The 21,113-nt window shown below is 30.9% G+C and overlaps 2 protein-coding genes across 5 annotated transcripts; both read right to left on the reverse strand.

The window, feature by feature from the left end:
• Window positions 1-3,150: 3,150 nt before the first annotated feature.
• LOC130804225 (calmodulin-like protein 2) lies at window positions 3,151-4,030 on the reverse strand. Its single transcript, XM_057668598.1, has one exon. The coding sequence runs from the start codon at window positions 3,864-3,866 to the stop codon at window positions 3,336-3,338; it is 531 nt and encodes a 176-aa protein (XP_057524581.1). The 5' UTR covers window positions 3,867-4,030; the 3' UTR covers window positions 3,151-3,335.
• A 3,327-nt stretch (window positions 4,031-7,357) lies between these two features.
• LOC130803845 (uncharacterized) lies at window positions 7,358-20,209 on the reverse strand. 4 transcript variants are annotated; one of them, XM_057668045.1, is made up of 19 exons: window positions 20,001-20,209; window positions 17,996-18,099; window positions 17,673-17,903; window positions 17,286-17,372; window positions 16,666-16,755; window positions 16,427-16,553; window positions 16,208-16,308; window positions 15,057-15,225; window positions 14,789-14,910; window positions 13,624-13,752; window positions 13,444-13,542; window positions 13,295-13,352; window positions 13,115-13,190; window positions 12,905-13,034; window positions 11,591-11,748; window positions 10,056-10,128; window positions 9,760-9,954; window positions 9,005-9,098; window positions 7,359-8,805 (listed from the first exon to the last, which is right to left on the reverse strand). In XM_057668045.1, exons 2-19 carry the CDS (start codon window positions 18,068-18,070, stop codon window positions 7,910-7,912), a joined length of 2,910 nt encoding a protein of 969 aa, XP_057524028.1. In that variant the 5' UTR covers window positions 18,071-18,099; window positions 20,001-20,209; the 3' UTR covers window positions 7,359-7,909. The 4 variants fall into 4 exon arrangements, with proteins under 4 accessions (XP_057524030.1, XP_057524028.1, XP_057524029.1 ...); XM_057668046.1 differs by having other exon boundaries at window positions 7,360-8,805; window positions 17,996-18,094; XM_057668044.1 differs by having other exon boundaries at window positions 7,360-8,805; window positions 17,996-18,132.
• Window positions 20,210-21,113: the final 904 nt, after the last annotated feature.

Consider the following 21,113-nt stretch of genomic DNA (forward strand, 5'->3'; position numbering starts at 1 on the left):
GTTGAAGATCATAATTAATCACTTCTAAAAGGTCATAATTGATCGCTTATATACTTTAAGTTGAAATTAATCACTTTAGGTCAAAGTTGATCACTTAAAAAGGTCATAATTAATCCATTTGAGGTCATATACTTAAAGTTGAAATTAATTTATAATGTTATAATTAATTATTTTAGGTCAAAATTGATCATTACCGTAACCACAAAAAACCACCAAATTGAAATTAGTCAGTCGAGTCTGTGTTTGTTTGGTTTCACCATGAGACAATTTTTCCTTGTAGTTTGTGTTAAGCTTTTGGTTTTGATAGGTAGACTTTAAAACTAGCCGAAAAGCTGAATTTTAAGCCAAAATCAAAAGCTATTCGTAATAATTATTTTAATTGGCTTTGTCCTTCTTCTTGTCAAATAAACAACCAACAACCAACAAATAATATTTACCAAACATCTCCTTAACATCCGGCTTAAATAGATAACTTATGGGTCAATACTTTCAACTTATTAAACCGGCCAATAGTTTAGCTAATAGCTCCAGCTAACAGCCATTTGTCAAATAGGCCCAACACAAATTAATTGTTAGGGAGCTAAAGATCAAGTTATTTCGTAAACAAATAATCGTTTTAATAGGTCTAATTGTCGTGAAACAATTTTAACATATAATAAGACTAAATAATTCAATTAAATTAATTAAAACACACATATACACAGTTAAAATACTCAAGTATAATTGTTTAATATTTAATATGTCATTCTATAGGTTAAAATTAACATGTTATATATATAAATTTAAAATTTAGTTAGTTATAAAATATGTCTTGGTCTAAAACTAAACAATAGTTAAAATTGCACTTAAGTGTAAACGAAAAAATGAATTGTTAATGAAAATGTCGTTTGATAATTTGTAAATTTAGGTGAATCCTAATGAAAATAGAGTTCTAATGGATTGAGAGGAATATTATATTTAATTAGCCAATTTTGAAAAAAAATGTTATAAAATATAAAAAATGAAATGAAGGAGTGAGGAAGAAGTTTGAACAATAATATAAAAATTTTATGTAGGGTGAGATCGAGGTCTCATGATTAGACCTTTTTTATCTGATTGGTTCAATATTTACATATAATATTAAAGTAATCAGTTACAATTTTAAGGAAAAATTACGAATAATCAAATCTTTTCATGATTTTCATATAATAATTCCACCTATTGATTAACCATGAATAATCTCAACTTCATGAGATATTTGCCTAAAGCAAACTCGGGTAAGCGGATGACTTGCTATAGAAGTTTTTTTTTAAAAAAAAATAAATTAAAATAAACGTCGAAAAAAATATTTAAAAATATTTTAGAATTTTTATTGTAAATTTTAAAAAAAAATTCTCCAACTTTATATTAATTTCTAGTTTATTTTTTTAGTAAATTACCTACTATAGCAGGTCATCCAGTTACCCGAGTTTACTCTAGGAAAATACCCAATAAACTTGGGATTATTCATGGTTAATCAATAGGTGGGATAATTATAGGGAAATCTTGAAAAATTGAATTATTCTAGGTAATTTTCCCCAGTTTTAAAGTGACTAATTAGAATTATAACCTTAAAGTGATCATGTACGGTTTTAAAAGATCACTTTTCATAGTTTAAAATGATAAAAAGCGATCACTTACAATTTTAAATTATCATTTACTAATCAATTATAACCTTTAAGTTTTAAAGTTATCACTTTTTAGAGTTTTAAAGTGATCACTTGCTCAACTATAATCTTTAAGTGAACAATTAAAGAAATAAATTGATTGTATGAACTCATCTCATAATGAGACTGTCTCATACAAGACTTTATGATTAATAATAATAATAATAACAATAATAGGTGATCGTTCAATTGTTATAATAGTTATTTGAGCTAGACTAGTAACTTGATAATAGATAAGAGTAATTATCGAGTTTAATTCCTCCGACTTAATTATATTTGACTAAAAAATTAGAAGTCAAATTACCCATTTACCATTTAATCATCATCATTATTCTTAAATGTTAATTTGGTGATAAATATTTCTCTTATTATTTCTTAGTTTAGTTTAATTTTCTAATAGGCATTTGAAAACGATAGCAATTAGTTCTAATGCTTCCTTAAAACTTGTAAATTTAGATCTAAAAGGCTGACTACCGATCAGCTCTCTACAACTCACATATCAATACACTTTTTAACTTTTTCTATATCCTTTGAATAATCTTTAGTGGTTTTATATGTGAGGGACAAATATGGATGGTTTCTAGCGTTTTGGGTTTGTAAAAAATGTTGATGAGGTTGGGCATGTATGTAGGAAACTTTTGAACAACATATGATTATATTTGAGGGTTGAAAATAGATCCGACGATAAAATATTTGCCTAATCTTGTAACTTATTCTGATTTGATCCAGTTTTAAAATGAATTAAAAGAAATTTAAAAAATTAAGTACCATTGTGAATACTAGACCCTATTTTAAACAAATTCGAAATAATTAACTCAAAATCAACCCAATAACTCGTATTTGGTACACACAACTGCACAAGACTACAAATTTCAATGCCTATCTCATCTTATTATCTCTTTGAGCCATAGCCCATTGTAGGATCATATGGTTAGGTCTAGGATTGTAACTTACTAATATATGCCTATATTAACAAAAAAAGAAAACAAAAATAATAATTATCATTGTCACATAAAAAAATAGTATTAAAATTTTAATATTGTTGAGATTTATCAAACGTAATAGATTTTTTAAAAATCATTTCTATTTAAAATTGCTTTATCCTTACATGGTTGAAAATTAGATATTGTGTCGGTTAGAGTAATAGCAAGTATTATTTTCTAAATAAGGTTATAAATTCAATTCTCATCTAACGCTTAATTTTCCTCTGCTCAATTTATTCTATAATAGAATAATAATAATTTTAAAATTAAAATTTATCCTTGCATACTTTATATTCAAAAACAAAAGTACAAAAAACATTACTAAATAGTTCACTCCCATTCGCTAAGCTTCATGTTGCATATCATACATAAAATAGGGTAATTTTATAGTTAACTGTTAGAATATCTAATCTTAACTATTAATATGAAGTTATGCGAATTAGAAGCCATTTGTTTTTTCAATAAAAAAATAAATAAAATACTAATAAAACATTTATAAAATAACAAATAACCCCTAACAACTTTTATATTTTGATACAATTTATAATCTCAAATTTAATATAAAGATTCTATAAATTAATACTTTATTAAAATTATTATAGTGATTGACTTTTAAACTCAACCACTGTCAAATTACCCAAGTAAAATAGTATATTATTTTAAAAAATTATCCCATCATCAACTCAAACTCTTGAAAATCAACCTTCCCATCAAGATTAAGATCAACCACCTTAATCATCTTCTCAATTTCTTTCATATCCCATCCATTATCCAACCCTAAACACATTAAAACTCTCTTAATCTCTTTTGCATCAATAAACCCATCACCATCTTCATCAAACACCTTAAAAGCTTGTCTAAGAAGTTGTTCTTTTTCTCTTTTTTCTTCTTGTTCAAGCTCAAGGAAGACTTTTTTAGCCTCAAGTTGTTCTTCAAGCATGTAAAAGCTTGATTCATCATTATCTTCCTTCACTAACCCTAGTTGCTTTACCACTTTACATGCTTTATCTTTGGCTATTCTTCCATCTTTGTCCATCCCAAAAATAGTTATTAATGCTTTTGCCCTTGATTCTTGGGCTTGAGCTTCATTTATGATCTTATTTGAGGTTGAAAGAGAAGTGTTTGAGTGAGGAACTACTCCTAGAGATGGAACAACATTGTTCATTAGCATTTGATAGACTTTCCTAATGCCTAACATATTGAGATATGAGAGAAAGATGATTAGTACTTAGTTTTATTAATGATTATTGGTATGAAGTGAAGCTAGAATTGAGAATAATACTAGCTTTTGGGTTGGATTTTTGTTTTGGAGGTTTACTTCATTTATATAGTGAAGATGGTAGAACATGTAGAAACATTGGTTGTGTTTGGACTTTGATATATGGATTTTATAGTTCAAATTTTTTATTTGACTTTTGACTTTTTGTTGTTTTGGTTTAGTAAAATAGGCGTAATGCTAATGTTTAAGTAAATTTAAAAAGGAAAATTGTCAAAAGAAATCTAATATCTCACTCATCTGCTGCAAATAATGGATTATTATCTAATAATTCAACTTTTACTATGTATTTGCTCACATCTTACTAAGTGTTTGAACTACCATGACCTCACCTCTGGAACTACCATAGCCCTATCCTCCCCTCCCACACCGGGCATATTAAAAGCAATACATAATAAACATGAAATTATTAGAAAATAATCAATAGGTGAACATTATTCATGAAGAATGAGTGAAAACTTGGATTATTTTTAATAATTTTTCCAATTAAAAAACAACTATATTTTGTTATATTTTTACAAAAATTTTGATTTTTGACGTATTTATTTTCTAAATAAACAACTAACAACTAGCAATTAGCCACCAACAACCAACAATCAATAACTAACTTTTATCAAACATTTTTTAATAACTAAAAACTTAATAACTATCAAATCAAAACAATTCTATACAACGTTCATTTGCCAAATGGACGATCCATTACCTAACATTGCTTAGTTGTTTCCTGACAATTTCTTAAGACTAGCCTGCCACAATATACCCAATTATTAAGGAATAGTAGTACTAATATCATTGTCATCATGTTATTAATTAATTCTAATTTTAATTTTCAAAATATTCTTTGAGCATTAACTTCCCTTGTCGAAAGGGATATCAATTGGATTAATTATATCGTACATATGATATTGTCTATTTTGCACTTAGTACAAAATGGTTAAAATTTAGTAAAAAAAAAAATTAAATTGGAAAATAATATAAAAATAAGTAGATTAGGATATAAATAAGTGGTTTAGATGATGAGAAAATTTAAATTTGTGGATAAAATTAAAAGAAGAATAGAACCATTGCAAAAAAAAAAAAAGAAATGCAAATTAGTATGACAAATTAATATGAAAAGTGGTGCAAAATAAGAGGAATATATATAATATAATGTATTATTATTGTAAGACTATTATGTAATACTGCAAGAAAAGTGGCGCATAATTTGGCTTCAATGTCACAAAGAATAAGAAGATGGGTCATGTGTTACACTCATAAATATTGTGAATCTTCTATCTTCATGTATACTTGATCTGTTCTTTTAACTCTTATATAAATTTGGGTAATATTGCAATTTTAGTAAAATACATAACAACTATTAAATGTATAATTTGACGGGATTTTTTTTGCTCACAAAACGTCTTATCATAGACATATCAATTATGTTTTAGTTAAATGATATTTGTCAATTTTATAAAAATATGTAAATATTTTTTCGATTCTTTACATATATATATATATATATATATATATATATATATATATATATATATATATATATATATATATATATATATATATATATATATTCAATATTCATTATTTTCCCATTTTTTCATAACATACTTTACATGTGTCATTCTTTATAGTATTATATACCTTTGATTTTAATAAGATAAAATAATATAGGTTAATACTTAATAATATCACGAAAAGTATAAATCCTTAGGGTCACTATGTAATATAAATGAGTGGTACTATTTTTTAATGTTTTTTTTGTAATATTGTAACTTTTTTTAAAATAGCTTGTCTCGATAATAAAATTTCTTCATATCATTCTAATTTGACGATGACTTTTTATTCAACCCCACATAGATAAATATATTTTAAAAAAATTTTGATGGGCCTTCATTCTCGGTGTCAGTGTGTTTTAGTGTCAACCAATTTATTATTATTATTCCATGAATCTCAAAATCTGCACCTTCTTTGAAGGAGGTAGAAGGATTTAAAAAGAGTTATGGTGTTTCATGCAAATAAATAATTGGAAAAATTGTTAAAAAATAATGCTTAACATTTTACTCCGCAATAAATAATTCTCTATATTAATTTTTTCAATAATTTCATCTTTAATATATATTTGCTCTCAATATATCTGATGTGAAAGGGGGAGGGGTAGAACTATGATGGTTAAAATCACAGGGTACGGTGAGGGCAAATTAGATAATAATTTAAAGATGAAATTATTTGTAGCGCAGAATGAGTGAAAAATTAAATTATTTTCGACAATTTTCGTAAATAATTTCTTTATATTTTTTTTTCTTCAAATTGATATAGTGCTTTGGTTTTATATAATAGAAAATTAGGTATGATCTAAAGTACCCTTTCTTGGCAATTGGATACATGCTAGACTGCCAAGACGCGTTTTCTAGCTAATCTTGTTTCCTCTCCATCTTTTCTTTAATTTTCTGAGTACAATGATAACATTATTAGATATCGTCTATGAACGATATTAAAATAAAAAATTTATATTATATAATTTGTGTATGTTGAATTATTTAATCCATATATGAAATATGTTTTACAATTAAATAATTAAATTATCTTATAGTAGTATAATAAATTGTGCTTTAATCAAAGAACATTATTAGTAGTTAGTATTAATTATTAATTATAAATATTTTGATTCATGAGACACCATGCAAATAATAATTTTTTAAAATTTTTTATGTCTTTGGATTCATTGCATAATACTCGTACATAGTTAACTCAAATTGTAATAGAAGCACGTAATTTTTTTTTAATTCTCACCCCATCTGTTTAAGTTAGACTCAGATTTAGTCACTCATCCTCATTTTTCGTAATTATAATATAATCGTTTAAAATGGTTTAAGTAGTGAGCAATAAAGAAAATCAAAAGTTAAAATTCAGGAAACTTAAAAAGAGGGCGAGAAAGATAAATGTTAATTTGAAGCGCAAGAATAGAACAAGATATGAAGGATTTAAATCTATAGGTTGAGATTGTACAAAATCAAAATAAATAGAGAATCTATGTGGATGATACTTTTTCGAGAAATTGAATAAAATAATCTTTTTTTAAAAAAAATTCCAAAATAAGCTTTGGAAAATTTTAATTCCCAAAATAAGTGTTTTCATGTCCGAGCCTAAAGTCAAATTTGTTCATTGTTATTAAAAACGAACAAGCGAAAATAAATTTACCTAGACTTTGTTCATTGTTAGTTTGTTATTAACAACGAACAAAAGAGAGACAAAATCATAACGTTTAAAGGGACAAAAAAAATAAAACCATTGTTTATTTATCCCTTCAAATTTTTATAAGCTATGACACTATCTTTATTTTGTTTGTTGTTACTAAAGTCGTGATAATTTTTTTCTCTTGTTCGCTATTAATAAATGTGAACAAACCTGACCTTAGACTCGAACACGAAAACACTTATCTTGAAAATTAACATTTCTCGAAGCTTACTTTGAGAAATTTTTTGAACACAAATTATTGTATAAAAACAATATTACCGTGAGACGTGCATCATACATGGATTGAAAAATCAACTAATACAAATTATCAACATATGAACTTCTTGTATTGAAGTCGTGAGCTCAACAATTAAACATCACAGGGTCACAGGCATGAATGAGAGGCATACATATATTCCCTGCATGTCCAGGCATATACCATATATGTCCAGACTGCCGAAGCAGACACAAAGGGACACAGGCCGTACTACTGATGTAGTGTACCACAAAGGCACAAACCGTGAGATGTGATCATGTAGACAAATTTTAATCAAAGATTTACTCGTATATTCATATACAACTTCATAGCATCACCGTCACCTTTCTACAATTGCTTAGAATGATCATTCTTTAGATATAATTAATAAATTAATTACATAAATTTTATTTTATTTTAAAAAGAAAAGGGAAAAATATGATCACCATGAGTAAAAATTAAGAAAAAGAAACAAAACTTAATTAATCAAAGGCATTTCAGAAATCATCTCTGAACTTCCTTCCCCGTCACCGAGACCTTTCAACTCCCGGGGCATGGGGAGGTTCAATTCTGAACAAACCAGCTGAATAATCTTTCCCGTGACAGCCCCGAATGACATTTTGTTTAGGGTAATGGCTATAGAAAACCTGTTTTTTACGTCACAAAAACCAGTTGATCCACCCATTCCCGAGTGACCAAAGCCAATAACAGATCCATCATTGGAAGTTATACGCTTAAATCCTAACCCGAAATCTCCGTTTGGCAAAGCAAAGCTCTCATATTCTCCAAAACCCATGAAGGCATCATGAATTCTAAAGTTACTGAAAATCTTCACAATTGTCTTTTTGTGATCATCACGTTTCATATCTACGTCATATGTATTTTCCTCAAGGTTGCTGCTAGTGCTACTACCCTCATCACTCGGAACTCTATCGTAACTAGAAGTCTTCACACTCTTTTTACGTTTTTCATGATTAAAATTTTCAGACATCATGGTTCTGCATAGAGAAACCACATTTAGACGCTTCTTGCGGGTACTGTTTTCTTTCTTATGAAGCTTCTCAGATGTAAACTTTGGAATATGGATGTGGCTTCCAAGGGGCGGTGCGGAAGAGGGTAGTTTCGGAATAGCTCCACAATCGGCCAATGAAGCATAATAACGTGCCAGAGCACGAGCAGAGCAGTGTCCATTAGCAGCAGGGATGATAGCACGGCGGACAAATAGAGAATTGAATAGAGCAGGGAGTGCAGTGGCAACCTGAGCAATTTGGCTAGGCTGGAAGGTGGAAGGCAGGTCAGAACGAGCACTCAACAAAGACAGCTTCTTAAGATCATCAGTGTCCAGCGTAAGTGCTGCTAGTCGATCTTCAACTCCTGAATCCAGAAATATACGAGAGAAATGGAAAAATTAAGAGAAAGTAGAGGAACAAAAAATGGTGACAATGGAATTTGTTATACTGTGTTTTCTCACAATTGTTCGTAAAATATTCCAATCTAGTTGAACTTTTACGAAAAATTTAACCAGGTCAAGCTTCAAAAGAAATATCAACATCACAAGAATGTAAAAACTTGCCTGGGGGGATGCCAATATACAGCTCACCCTCAATACTTAGCGGACGAATGAATGCTTCTTCAAGAATCTCCTGAAATTTCTTCCCAGTTGCATGCTGTTATATGAAAAAACACTGTATAATTAAGCTGGTTATATACACTACGATGTAGTTATAGTGAATGAGTAGAAACCACAATGAACTTGGGCAGAGAATAGCATACTCAGGACCATGAACCCCATAAATGTTTGATCAGATTGGGTATAGTTCAGTTAAAGTCATATGGGTGACAAATCATTAAGTTTTGTTCTCGTTTAGTTTGAATCAATTTGTGTTAGGAGATCTATCGATGTATTCATAACAATATTAAATGAAAATCCCCATCAATATTTGTCATATCAACTTTCAGATCAATTCTGGAGAGGCCAGTTTCAGTTCAGGATGATTTGTACCATCTCGTTAAGAGTATTGTTCGGGTTTTGCTAGATTACCAGGTACATGACAATTTTTCCAGGTGGAGCAGAATATGTGGAGGGAAGCTGCAGCAGCCCATACAGACTGAGATATATTAAATTTAAGATAGATCATATTTAATGCAGAAAAAACGAATCAAACTGCACTCAAGACAAGAGAACAAACCAGCCTAAACAGCAACAATATAACCGATAAAAAAATAGAAACAAACTAGTCATCAAAACCATATCCAAGAATTATGAGAACTACTGTAAATGTTAAAACAGGCATATTACTCGACTGTAGTAAATGACAAGATTAAAACCTCAACAATTCCACCACATAGCCATCCAAATGAAAGATAATGATACAGCTGCAGTTGACCAGGTTCACACTCAGGAATGGACTCAGCAATTCGTTGCAAGCACTCATTCCAATCAGATACCAATAGAGGATTCTCTTTCATGATGTTGGCCAATGCATTGTGGAGACCAGATGTATGATTAAGAACATGATGAACCTGTTGAAGAAAAGCTTGTAAAGTAACAAAACAAATAATGTAGGAGAAACAACATAAAATAGAAGGGATTAACAATGTCCTTGAGCATTTAAATACAATACCTTTATCATATCCTTACTGTTTGATGCAAATTCAGGCCATATAGAAGATATATTTTCATCATACCTCAGCTTACTGCAGAAACAGAATCAAAAAAAATTATTTGACACAAACTTTACAAAACACACAAATTTTGTGCATGTCAATCATGTACCAAAAATTTCAACAAGACAATTTTTCATGCATGTCAATCAAATTCCTAGAGACTAGAGGCGTATGCAAGTAATATTTAGACAATTAAAGATCCTTCAGGATGTTTGGTTCAGTGGAAGAGAAAGAAAAGGAACAAAGGAAGTGATCCTCCTTATTGACCTTGTAGTTTGGTTCAGTTCTTGGATAGGGTTTCATATCCCTCTATTTATGTTTGGATGGAACTGAGTCAAACTCCTCCCCCACACTCATTTTTCATTTTAGTCGACCCAACACAATATTTCTGCAACGATTGCCTACCAGCATTAGAATTCGACCATGAACAGTCAAACTCTTACTACCTGTCAGATTTTTCAAATAGGAGCATGTTCTAGGGCTTTCTTTTTCTTCTTTCCTAATTAATGAACTATATTAAAACGGCTCATTAAATGTAATTCTTTGATTAGAATCCAGTTGGAAATGTAGAGTGGAGTAGATGACTAAAAGAAGAATGAAGGCTAATTGATTTGCACAGACCAACCAACTCGAATCTACTGGGAAATGAAGAAAGAAGGATAAAGGCTTACTTAAATTGCAATAACCAAGTGGAGCAGGCGACTAAAAGAAGGATGAAGTAATTGGTTTGCAAAACCAACTAACTCTGCTCATCACCCAAACACCCTAAAACAGAAGGAGAAATATAAACTATTTCAAAGTTGAATGTCTGTCAACCACAAATACAAAAGAAAGGAATTTCACTTAATACCCCAAGTTGAGATCTGGAACGAAAACAAAACAACTTTAAAGGATTGATAGTACTACCTTTATTAACAAGGTGTATCTTAATAAAAATTAATTTGCTAAGAATTCCATAGTTAAGTGTGTTTCATTTGAAGTAGTCTTTAGATTGGTGATCTCCTTGGAAGTTCTCAGGGTGTGCAAGAGGGCTGGAGAGAATTTTGATAGTTTGTGGGATCAGTTTACAGCCCCTATAGGTACTCTTGCTGACCCGGAAGAAGTCGGGGTTTTACATTCCATCACTCATAACAGTCCTAGACAATTTTTTGAGGTGTCACCCAAATTTTTTGATTCAACATTTTAGCAGAAAAATCATTACCCAAAATGTAGAATTTTAGCACAAATTGATTAGCAAAGAGAGGGAAAAAGAAAACGGGAAAATAAAGAAACTTTATTGGTATCGTTTAGTGCTCTTGGAAGAAGACAGTAGAGGGCACAAGGGTTCACACTATAACACTTTGACAGAAAAATCATTACCCAGAACCCGAAGTAGTATTACTTCCTAAATGATATTATGAAAGTGAAAAAATCATGAAAATCCCATTAGAAGTTCATAGCTTTGTTCAGCCATTGCAATTCATAACTTAGAACAGCTATGAACAAAATTTACCTGTTATCCACTAACCAATGAAGCAGTCCTGCTGTTATGCCCTTTGTTACTGAAAAGACAGGAAACAATGAATCAGGCTGAACAGGGCGGGGATCGTACTTTCCAAGCACTCCAGCAGCAGTGTCAATGATGACTTCCCCATCCTTGTAGGCACAAATCTAATTGACATAAGAAAAATTTAGATCTCGATAAGTAACTTGATGAGAACTCAACAAATGCTTTTGTTGATTGTAAATGCTCAATAGTTTGACTGTAAATGGTTATATTGGTATAGTGCTTGAAAAGAAGCAAATTCACATTCAAACATTTAAAACAAATATTCTTTGAAGAATATATTGAGACTATTGTTAAATTCAAAATATTGTCCAATAGGTAACATAAAATTAAGTGGCTTTCCAAGTTTCATATTATGTCTTAGGGAATGTGTATTAACAATGATAGACGAAGCATCATCATCATCATCATCATCATCATCCTATCCATTATATCCGCTCATAAAAAAACTAAGGTCAAGGTCAGGGGAGGGAAAGACGGCGGCAACTCATACCCATAAAGGAGAAAATTATTAGGTAGATCATTGGAACTTGACCATATATATATATAGGTTTTTGATCATGTGAAAACTAATTAAAATGGTGAAAATTAAAAACAGGTGTACATAAAAGCTTAATTAGTGTACATATTCCAATGGCAATTTTGTAAATAATTGTACATTTTTTAAAAGGTGTATGTACATGCTTCAAAGGTGTACATATTCGGATGACATTTCTATAAATTATATGAACTTTTTTCCTTCATAAAAATATGTACACCCTATAAGATAGTATGTACACCTTTTGTCACAGTATGTATATCTCAGTCTGGTTTTTAGTTTTCACCTCTTTAATTGTTTTCACCTGATCCTGCCCCTATATATATATATATATATATATATATATATATATATGAAGCAAGGGTAGGCCTCACAAGTGTCACAATAGGAGTTGTGTAGTTTTTTTATTTTTTATTTCAAAATTTTGTTTGTTATTTTTTATTTCAAAAAAATAAAATAAAAGGTAACCTGATCAACATGCTAAAGGTCATTTAAACCTCTAAATAAAGTGGTACAAACAATATTTACAATGGTGGTATTTTAACTTCAAACTTTCTTTTAAAATTTCTCTTTTTGACATGTGAACAATGAACATATAGGCATCCTAACAGCTAACTGCGTGCATATTTCATGTTGTATACAAGGGGGAACATATAGTCAATAAAGGCAGATACACCACAATTTAGATTTAATCATATATCGGAAAACATAAAACAACGTACCTGAATTCCAAGTATCTTTCCGGCATTTCCCAGATCAGTTAAGAGCATCCGCAGCTTGCCCTCCACATCTGAATGCACAGGAGTATCACAGAGCCATTGTGTACTTGTTGCTGGTCCATTATTAATGATTCTGACAGGCAAGAAAAATACATGTCAAATAAAGATTACTTTTAAATAAATACATCCACAACGAATTGAAGATCAACATACCCTCCCAAAACAGACTCGGCAAATGGTCTCATGATTTCAAAGTAGACAATGCGAACATCCATTGTAGCAGAAAGACCTTGATTCATATCACAGAAAATCATGCTGGCTAACTTTTAACGTAGCTATTACATTAGATAGATTTATACTAAAAATCATCTCATGAAGGCAATAAGACCAGACCTCTTAAAAGATTAAGCACCCGAGTAAATATCACTATATCTCCAGGAAAGGCATCAACCTAGAAGCAGTAATTGCAATAGTTAGATAAATGTACAACAAGAACAATAGGGTATGAGACTATGATCATTCATAAAAGCAAGCGAACATACAGGATTAAACCGTTTAGCTTGTTTATCATCAAGCTTCAATTTTTCCTGCAAGTCCTTCATTTTTTTTGCTCTTTCTTCTGTGAAGTTCTTCAATGTTTCCTGGATAGAACACGGAGATTCAGTACTATAAGATATGTAAAATATAAAAACAGGTGAATTTGATTCCAATTGGATACTCACAGAAGCTTCACTTGCAGGAGTAGAGCTACGAAAGAAAACAGTTGTCACCTCCATTGCCTGTTCGGGTAAGTCCATGCGTAATTTAAGTCCCATTTCTGCAAATGCAGACAAAAGAGCCACATGATCCCCCTGCCATTTGTACCATCAAATAATTTGTAAGTCCATTAATCTGGTAACTTCTAAGGTGCACAATTTGTCTTTGTGCATTCAGTATATGCACAATAAAGAAAATTATTTCAAAACTAAAGTAAAGACATCCGGGTTCCCATCATAATATTCTAAAACTGATACCATAATAGACACAACAAACAACGTAAATTACTTTAATAAGTATACATCTTATTGCAACCATCAGTCTAACATAAATGGTATCATAACCAGCCAATACATCACAGTATTCATGTCAAAAAAATTACTATTGGTCCAGCCCAAAACTACCAACACAGGTTTTGAAAAGAGAAAATGCTATTGTTGTGTTGTTTAGCATGTCACTCTATCTCAACATAAAATCTCATTCCTGCCAAAGTAACTGCCAGACCAAAATACCAAAAGTTGCCTAAAATAATATGAGGCCATACTCCGAAATTTCATTTGTGATTCAAATTAATGAATAGAAAACCTAATTATGCAGACAACACATTACCAAAATATTTAATAAGCAACATACTAATACAACAAAAGGAACTGCCTTGTATTGAGCATAAAAGTGTTTGCTACACCTTAAGGTGAAGGCAAAAGGCATAAGTATCAATTCTACGTACAGCATAAAAACCCCACAAAATTATCAGATCACCGTTTAATCAAGGGAAGAAAGTATTACATCACATGCCTCGATTTTTAGTCAATAACTAAGTTGTACTCATGAGTCATGGCTAAAATGCAAACTCTTGCAAAAATGCAGGTTAAGGTTTGCCCACATCGCCTATGTGGTGGAACCCTTCCTCAGACCCTCAATGTGTGAAGGCTTTTTGTGTCCTGCTGCCCTTTTTTTAGAACTAAGTTGCACTCTTGATTTGTGGATTACAAATAATTTTCTTCATAATTCAAGAATTTCATGCTTCCAATAACTCAAAAAACTAAAAGAGATTGTTGAGAATAAGGATATAATATCTTAACAAGGGAAATTTCACCTTATGTAATAGAAACACAAAGAATTCCAACTAACCTCCGCAGCTGCTAAGAGCATTTTTGCCAAAGCTTGTTTTGTGGTCATAGGAAGGGACTTTGTGAGGCCAAAGTCTAGCAGAATCGGACGATGTGGATACTCTTTGCTCACAAGAAAGTTTCCTGGTTTGGCACGACAACTAAATATTTAAAATTCAAGTTATGGCACTGCAATTTGAATTACACATTTATCTATAAGCATCTTTAAAGGTAATGAACATCACAAGTTAATGGACTAGAAGAAAGGAAGGACAGAAGAAGATATGTACCAGGATGGGGATCACCATTGAAGAGGCCATCAACATAAATTTGGTGGGCATACGCACGAGTAATTTCCTCCACCAGCTTTTTTCTATCAACACCCAATGCTTGCAGAGCATCTAAATCATTTAAGCGAACCCCATCCATGTACTCCAAAATAATCACTTTCTCAGTAGACTGAAAGAAGGGGGAAATAAGAAAATAAACCAGGGAAAGAGTCAGATTTCATATGTGTAAACAATAATGAAAAAAATAAGTATCTAACATGATATAACTAATGGGATGATCCTAATTTTCATGGTTGTTTGAGATTTCATAATTTGTCACAAATTGCACCCAAAACAAGTCTTGTACTAGGTACTTACTTTTCCATTCAAATTGGATTCCTAAAATGTGCACATATACTGATTCTCATTCACTACAAAGTCCTTTGAAACAAAAGACATAGGAAAATTTGACACTAATAATTAGAGGTTTCAAAACAGACCGACCCAATATTTACCCGACCTTGTGACCAAACACGACTTGACCCTACTTCAAAATGAATTTAAAATTATATAAAATCAACGTGGACACAAGACCTAAACCTGAAGCACCTGACCTGAAATCGACCCGATGATCCGAATCAGCACCCCTACTAATAAACCTAATTCTATCCATTTTCTTGCAGTAATTCCAACTATGCGTTCCAACTTTGAGGGGGTATTTTCCCACAAAGATAAACTGACCTAAAACAACTAGTTTGATAAGACTAATAATGATAAAGCGCATAATCTAGATGGGTATGGGAGGGGAAAGAGAAAAATGAAACAATATATAGAAAATACAGCAGAAAATCAATTATTAAAAGAAATTTAATAACTAAGGATCAATTTGGGAATATAACATCTAAATTCAAAAGTTAGAATTTTTGTAGAATAATTCAAACTAGGGACTAGGGAGCATCCTGAAGAAAAAGGACCATAGTTGAGAATTGAGATTATTCTTGTCAATTTCCTAAGAAATGTAAAGTTTTTGTACGAGCCATTTTCATTTATTTGTAGCTTATGTCAATACCTGATGGAAATGAAATCAATTCTCATATATACCATTTACTAAACACCTATACATTTCTGTGTCATATACCACCCAGTAAAAAAATATAGCTAAAAAATGCTACCTGTATAACTTCTGGAATCAAAACATCAACAAGATTTGTACCCCTTGTATAACTATTTGACTTGTCACAACCAAGATTTCTGGCCACCTTTTGGGTATTCTCTACAATAACGAAGAGAATTTCTGTAACAACATGCCTCTATAACACAACAAAATTAGTTCACAAATTAATCATTGAAGAAAATCCGTAGCAGGCTTGAAATAATGATAAAACAAGTACCAGCCTCAATGTTAAAATCAAGTTCTTTAGGTGCTTCTCTGCACCATTCATCTATCATGGGGTTGAAATTGTAAACAGGTTCAGCCCAAGCTATCCACTCTACAATTGACTTAGCATTCTTCAAGTCCTGAGTGAAGGAATATTACATTAAAATATTATAGGCCCCATGCTCTCTTGATTATTTTAGTTGTGCTAGCTAATACAAAAGCCAGAAAGGGGGTAAAAAAGGCAATATAAACCTCCAATATAACACGCTTGATTCCATCATGCTGAACTTTGACCACCACTTCCTGTCCATTTATTAGAGTAGCACGATGAACTTGTGCTATCTGCATAAAAAAATACACCAAGAGACGAAAAGAGGCTAATGTTATAGTTTAATAAAAGCATGTGGCAGATCCCTAAAACTAAACAAAGAAATGAGAAACTTTAAGAATAAGTTGGTGATAATGAAAAGAAAGCTTCACAAAGATCAACTGCTACTCTGTAGAGAATAGGGTACATAACAAACATAACACTAAATAAAACACTGATTAAAGGATTTCTGGATATAAATAGATAGAATGTTATTTTAACATCTCACCTTATCCATGTAGACATATTGAAACTGTTTCATCCTTACAATGTCATTTCCGTATAGTAAAAATAGAAAAGATATAAACAACGAAAATAAGTTCTCATCTTAAAATTTCTAAAAGATTTGATAAAAAAACAGTTTAACATTTTTGATTCCAAATTCAAGGAAGCTAATGCATTAGAAAACTGCACTCTGACATGAATATTTTGAAAAAATTAGAAAGCTTATTTTTTACTTTGCAGATTATAAATGAAGTGAAATTTAGGATTTACTAAATCTTACTGATGCTGTAGCCAGAGGGACTTCTACGAATTTCGAAAATAGTTCCTCCAAAGATTTTCCCATCTCCTTCTCTATAGTGTTGCACACCTGAGGGGAAACACAGAAAAGTTACATTCAATTTATATAAATATAAAAAAACCCAGCAATTTTCAGCGTTTACAAGATAAAAAAGTACAGTAGTACACAACTTCCAGTTAAACACATTTAGTACACGAATAACATGCTCTTCAACAAATATCAAAATGTTCTGAAGTTAACATATGGCAAACAATGTTTACATTCTAAAATTGTTTTAAAGAATGTTCTCAGACTTCAACGCTAAGTGATAAATTTATGATTTCTTCTGAAAAGGTGGTTTTTGACATTCCATAAGTAGATGAAAATAACCTCCTTCAAGGGTCGAGGAGGAAGAGAATCTTGTAGTTGTTTGAGAAGCTGAATATAGGCTTCAGGAAGAACATCAGCACGTGTAGACAAATATTGTCCAAGTTTTACCCACAAACCTTCCATTTGTATCATGAAGTTGAGAATACGCCTCGCATTGCGCTCATGAGCTTTTTTCCACAAAGCAGCCTTTTTAGTTTTGTTTTTAATCCATTTACCTCTCTGCTGCAAAGCCTGTTAAAAGATAACACCATTTAGCAAACAATAAAAGAACAGAAGATAAACTAAAATGAAGGGAGATAGTTCCTGAAATTATGCGTGTTTACCTTATAATCCAGGTATATTATTAAGGCCAAGGTAAAGACTTTGATTCGCCTTTTATACACATTCCCCCACGCCATGACGCGAGAGAGATACTTCTTGATCTTCACTTCATAAGAAAAAGAGAACATAAAGATGCTTACTGTTTTTGAAAAAAAAAGTCACATTGTCAAACACTTCAGCAACCCAAAAATGCGGAAAATTTAAAACTACATGCACCCACAAGAAATGAGGGAGATATATAACACATGCTTGTTAAATTTGCCTCATTTCTACTTTTTGAACATGACCCTACCACTTTTACTCTCTATATTCTCTCTTAATTTTGAATACCCCACTACATTAACCCACTATACCTAGTTTCTTAATTTTCGTGTCAAAAACAAATGCAGCTAATTCGTTAGGATGGAGGATTACTCATCATATCCAATCATTACGCATATGAAATCTTGACCAGACGATGATTAGCATAACGCACACATTCCCTATCTTTCAAACAATAAAGATATTTACCATTCCTACAAACCTATATGTACTTTTATAGATATGGAGTAACTTCGACAATTAATTATACAGTCATAAGCAACTTGTTCTTCAAAACGCCTAACATTAAAATCTACCAACCACTCAGGAAGAATAAAACTCGTGCATAGATACACTACAATCAAATTCAAAACTTTGTAACTCACAATAACTAAATAAGTTCTTCAACTTCACTAATTCACAAGCACACATTCCCTGGCCGTCTTTCAAGGCCATTTTTCAAACAATAAAGTTGACCATCAATCGTATAAACTTAAATGTACTTGTATCCTTAGATATTGGAGTAATTTTGGCAATTATTTAACTAGCATAAGCAACTTGTTGTCCAAAATGCCAACATTAAAATTTATCAACCACTCAAGAAGATCAAAAGTTGTGAATATATACACTATAAACAGCTACAAACCTTGTAGCCCACAATTACTAATTAACTTCTTCAAAGTCACTAACTACCACAAATTAGAATGGAAATAAACCTAGCAAACCCTCCCACCTTTTACCAACTAAAGTACACAGTGAACCTTCTAAACAGCATTCACAAGGCATGTATAAAAAATCCATTCACTATCCTCAGAACACAATGCATAGTATTAATGCCACATTGCACTATAGAAGATAGAACATATAATTAAATGGACCTACATTACCGGAAATCAAAATGATTAAAATTTTACTTCATTACTGAATTCTATTTATAATTTCCTTTGTTTGATTAATTCTTAGCAATAATCCAAGTCTTGAAAATAAAAATTCCTGCAATTATACAAATCCATATTTCCCAATTCAACACACGGCCATGCCCCTAAAGTTCACTTCTCTGTACTACAAGAACTGCAATTGGACTCTTCCATAAATATCCTTTCAATTCTATTGATCATTTCACTCTCCCGTTTGTATATGTTCTTTTGGTCGATTAATTCTTCCACTTTGTCTCCTCTACTCTACTCTCTATGTCCCACAATTCTGCTCCTGCAGTAACTTTTAAGATCAATAAGGAATAGGCGTGTTTTTTCAGCAAATTTTCAAACGCACAATGGACTATACTTTGCAAAGATCATTGCATTCCTAACTAGACCATTTCAATCATCCTCATTGTAAACTTTCTATAGATACAATTCACTTAAAAAGCAACTAAGTGATTCTCCACTCGTACAATTCAAAGCACTATAATACCCCAAATTCAACTCAATGCACGAAAATTTCCTAAATTCACTTCAATCACTTAGCGATAAAGCAAAATGACGTTGATTCACCAAATTGCACACAAAATAAAAATTGCACAAGTCAATATTCAGAAAAATAAAATGTAATTTTGATAAAAAAAAAAAAAGGAAAAATCGATCAATTGAATGAAAAAATTCACAAAATGAGATAGAGCAATCACCGTATCAAAAAACGACATGGTCTGCATGCGAAAAACTAGCTAAAAATGAAAGAAAATTAAATCAAAAATGAACAAAAACTTACCGAGAAATAAGCGATGAAATGGCGATACAGGAAGAGAGAGAGAAAGAGACAAGAAAATAGAGAGGGAAGTGAGAGATTTCTTACGTCGTCTATACTGCAAGTGGCAGAAGGAAAGGAGAGAGAAAATGGTGTTATTAGGTGAACGAAAACAAAAGCGCCATGAAATAGAATTTGACAAGCTTACTAATCTGGTTTTTACTTCTATTCCTCTTATTTAATTAATACTCCTACAAATTCTTGTATCTCATAAAAGAGGGACTGATTAATTAATATAGTTTTTTTAATTATTATTATTATTATTATTATTATTATTATTATTATTATGTTTATTATTATTATTATTATTATTAGACATTTAACTATTTTTCTATTTCATCTATATATTTTTTCCGCTTTCTTACAGAGTATATATTTTTACCTACTTTTTAAGAATAATTTGCAAATTACAATTTCAAAGATTAGTTTTTATGAATTCCAGCAAAATATTAATGCCTACAACATTTAGGCCAATGATTTCGTTAAAGCAAATATATAAATACTCCTATCTTCCCTCTCATTTATCATTATTTCTTATTTAAATTGTTCATATAATTTTGCGTCATTTTTATTATTAAATACTGGTCCACCATTTTCTTTTTAATATATCGTACATATTAACTGTCTTTAAATTTCATCTACATATTTCAATCCCTCTATATTTAATAATTAATATCATATTTTTACATTTTCTTTAAAAACAATTTTTTTTTACTATTATAGAGGGTCATGGGAATATATATAAAAGAATAAAAATGGAAATTGGGGAAGACAATAAAAGTCCAATTAGATACGCCTACACAGAAAACGAGAGTCACTCGTTACGTACTTAACGCGGGTTTACGTTTAATTATCTACCGGCGGAAATCAATGGACATACTCTTCTCAACAACTCCACTATAGTCTTATAAAAAAAAATAATCGTTCAGTTTTGGTCGTGAAATTTGCTACATAACTTAAATTAAAGTGAGAGCTATTAGATTTTAGAGCTAATTTTAAAATATAAAAAGCGTATATCTCAAGAGGCTTCTTAATAACATTTTGATCAAAAAATTACTAAAATTACCATTATTTTCA

The sequence above is a fragment of the Amaranthus tricolor genome, chromosome 17, assembly GCF_026212465.1.
Source record: "Amaranthus tricolor cultivar Red isolate AtriRed21 chromosome 17, ASM2621246v1, whole genome shotgun sequence".
Classification (NCBI taxonomy): domain Eukaryota; kingdom Viridiplantae; phylum Streptophyta; class Magnoliopsida; order Caryophyllales; family Amaranthaceae; genus Amaranthus; species Amaranthus tricolor.

What these genes read in the sequence shown, in the direction of transcription:
- LOC130804225 (XM_057668598.1), bottom strand. Translation starts at nt 3,866, where the DNA reads ATGTTAGGCATTAGGAAAGTCTATCAAATGCTAATGAACAATGTTGTT.
- LOC130803845 (XM_057668044.1), bottom strand. Translation starts at nt 18,121, where the DNA reads ATGTTCTCTTTTTCTTATGAAGTGAAGATCAAGAAGTATCTCTCTCGC. An exon ending in TAATATACCTGGATTATAAG is followed by an intron (nt 17,904 to 17,995) that starts GTAAACACGCAT and finishes ATCTTTTAACAG; the next exon opens with GCTTTGCAGCAGAGAGGTAA. An exon ending in GTATATTGGCATCCCCCCAG is followed by an intron (nt 8,806 to 9,004) that starts GCAAGTTTTTAC and finishes TTCTGGATTCAG; the next exon opens with GAGTTGAAGATCGACTAGCA.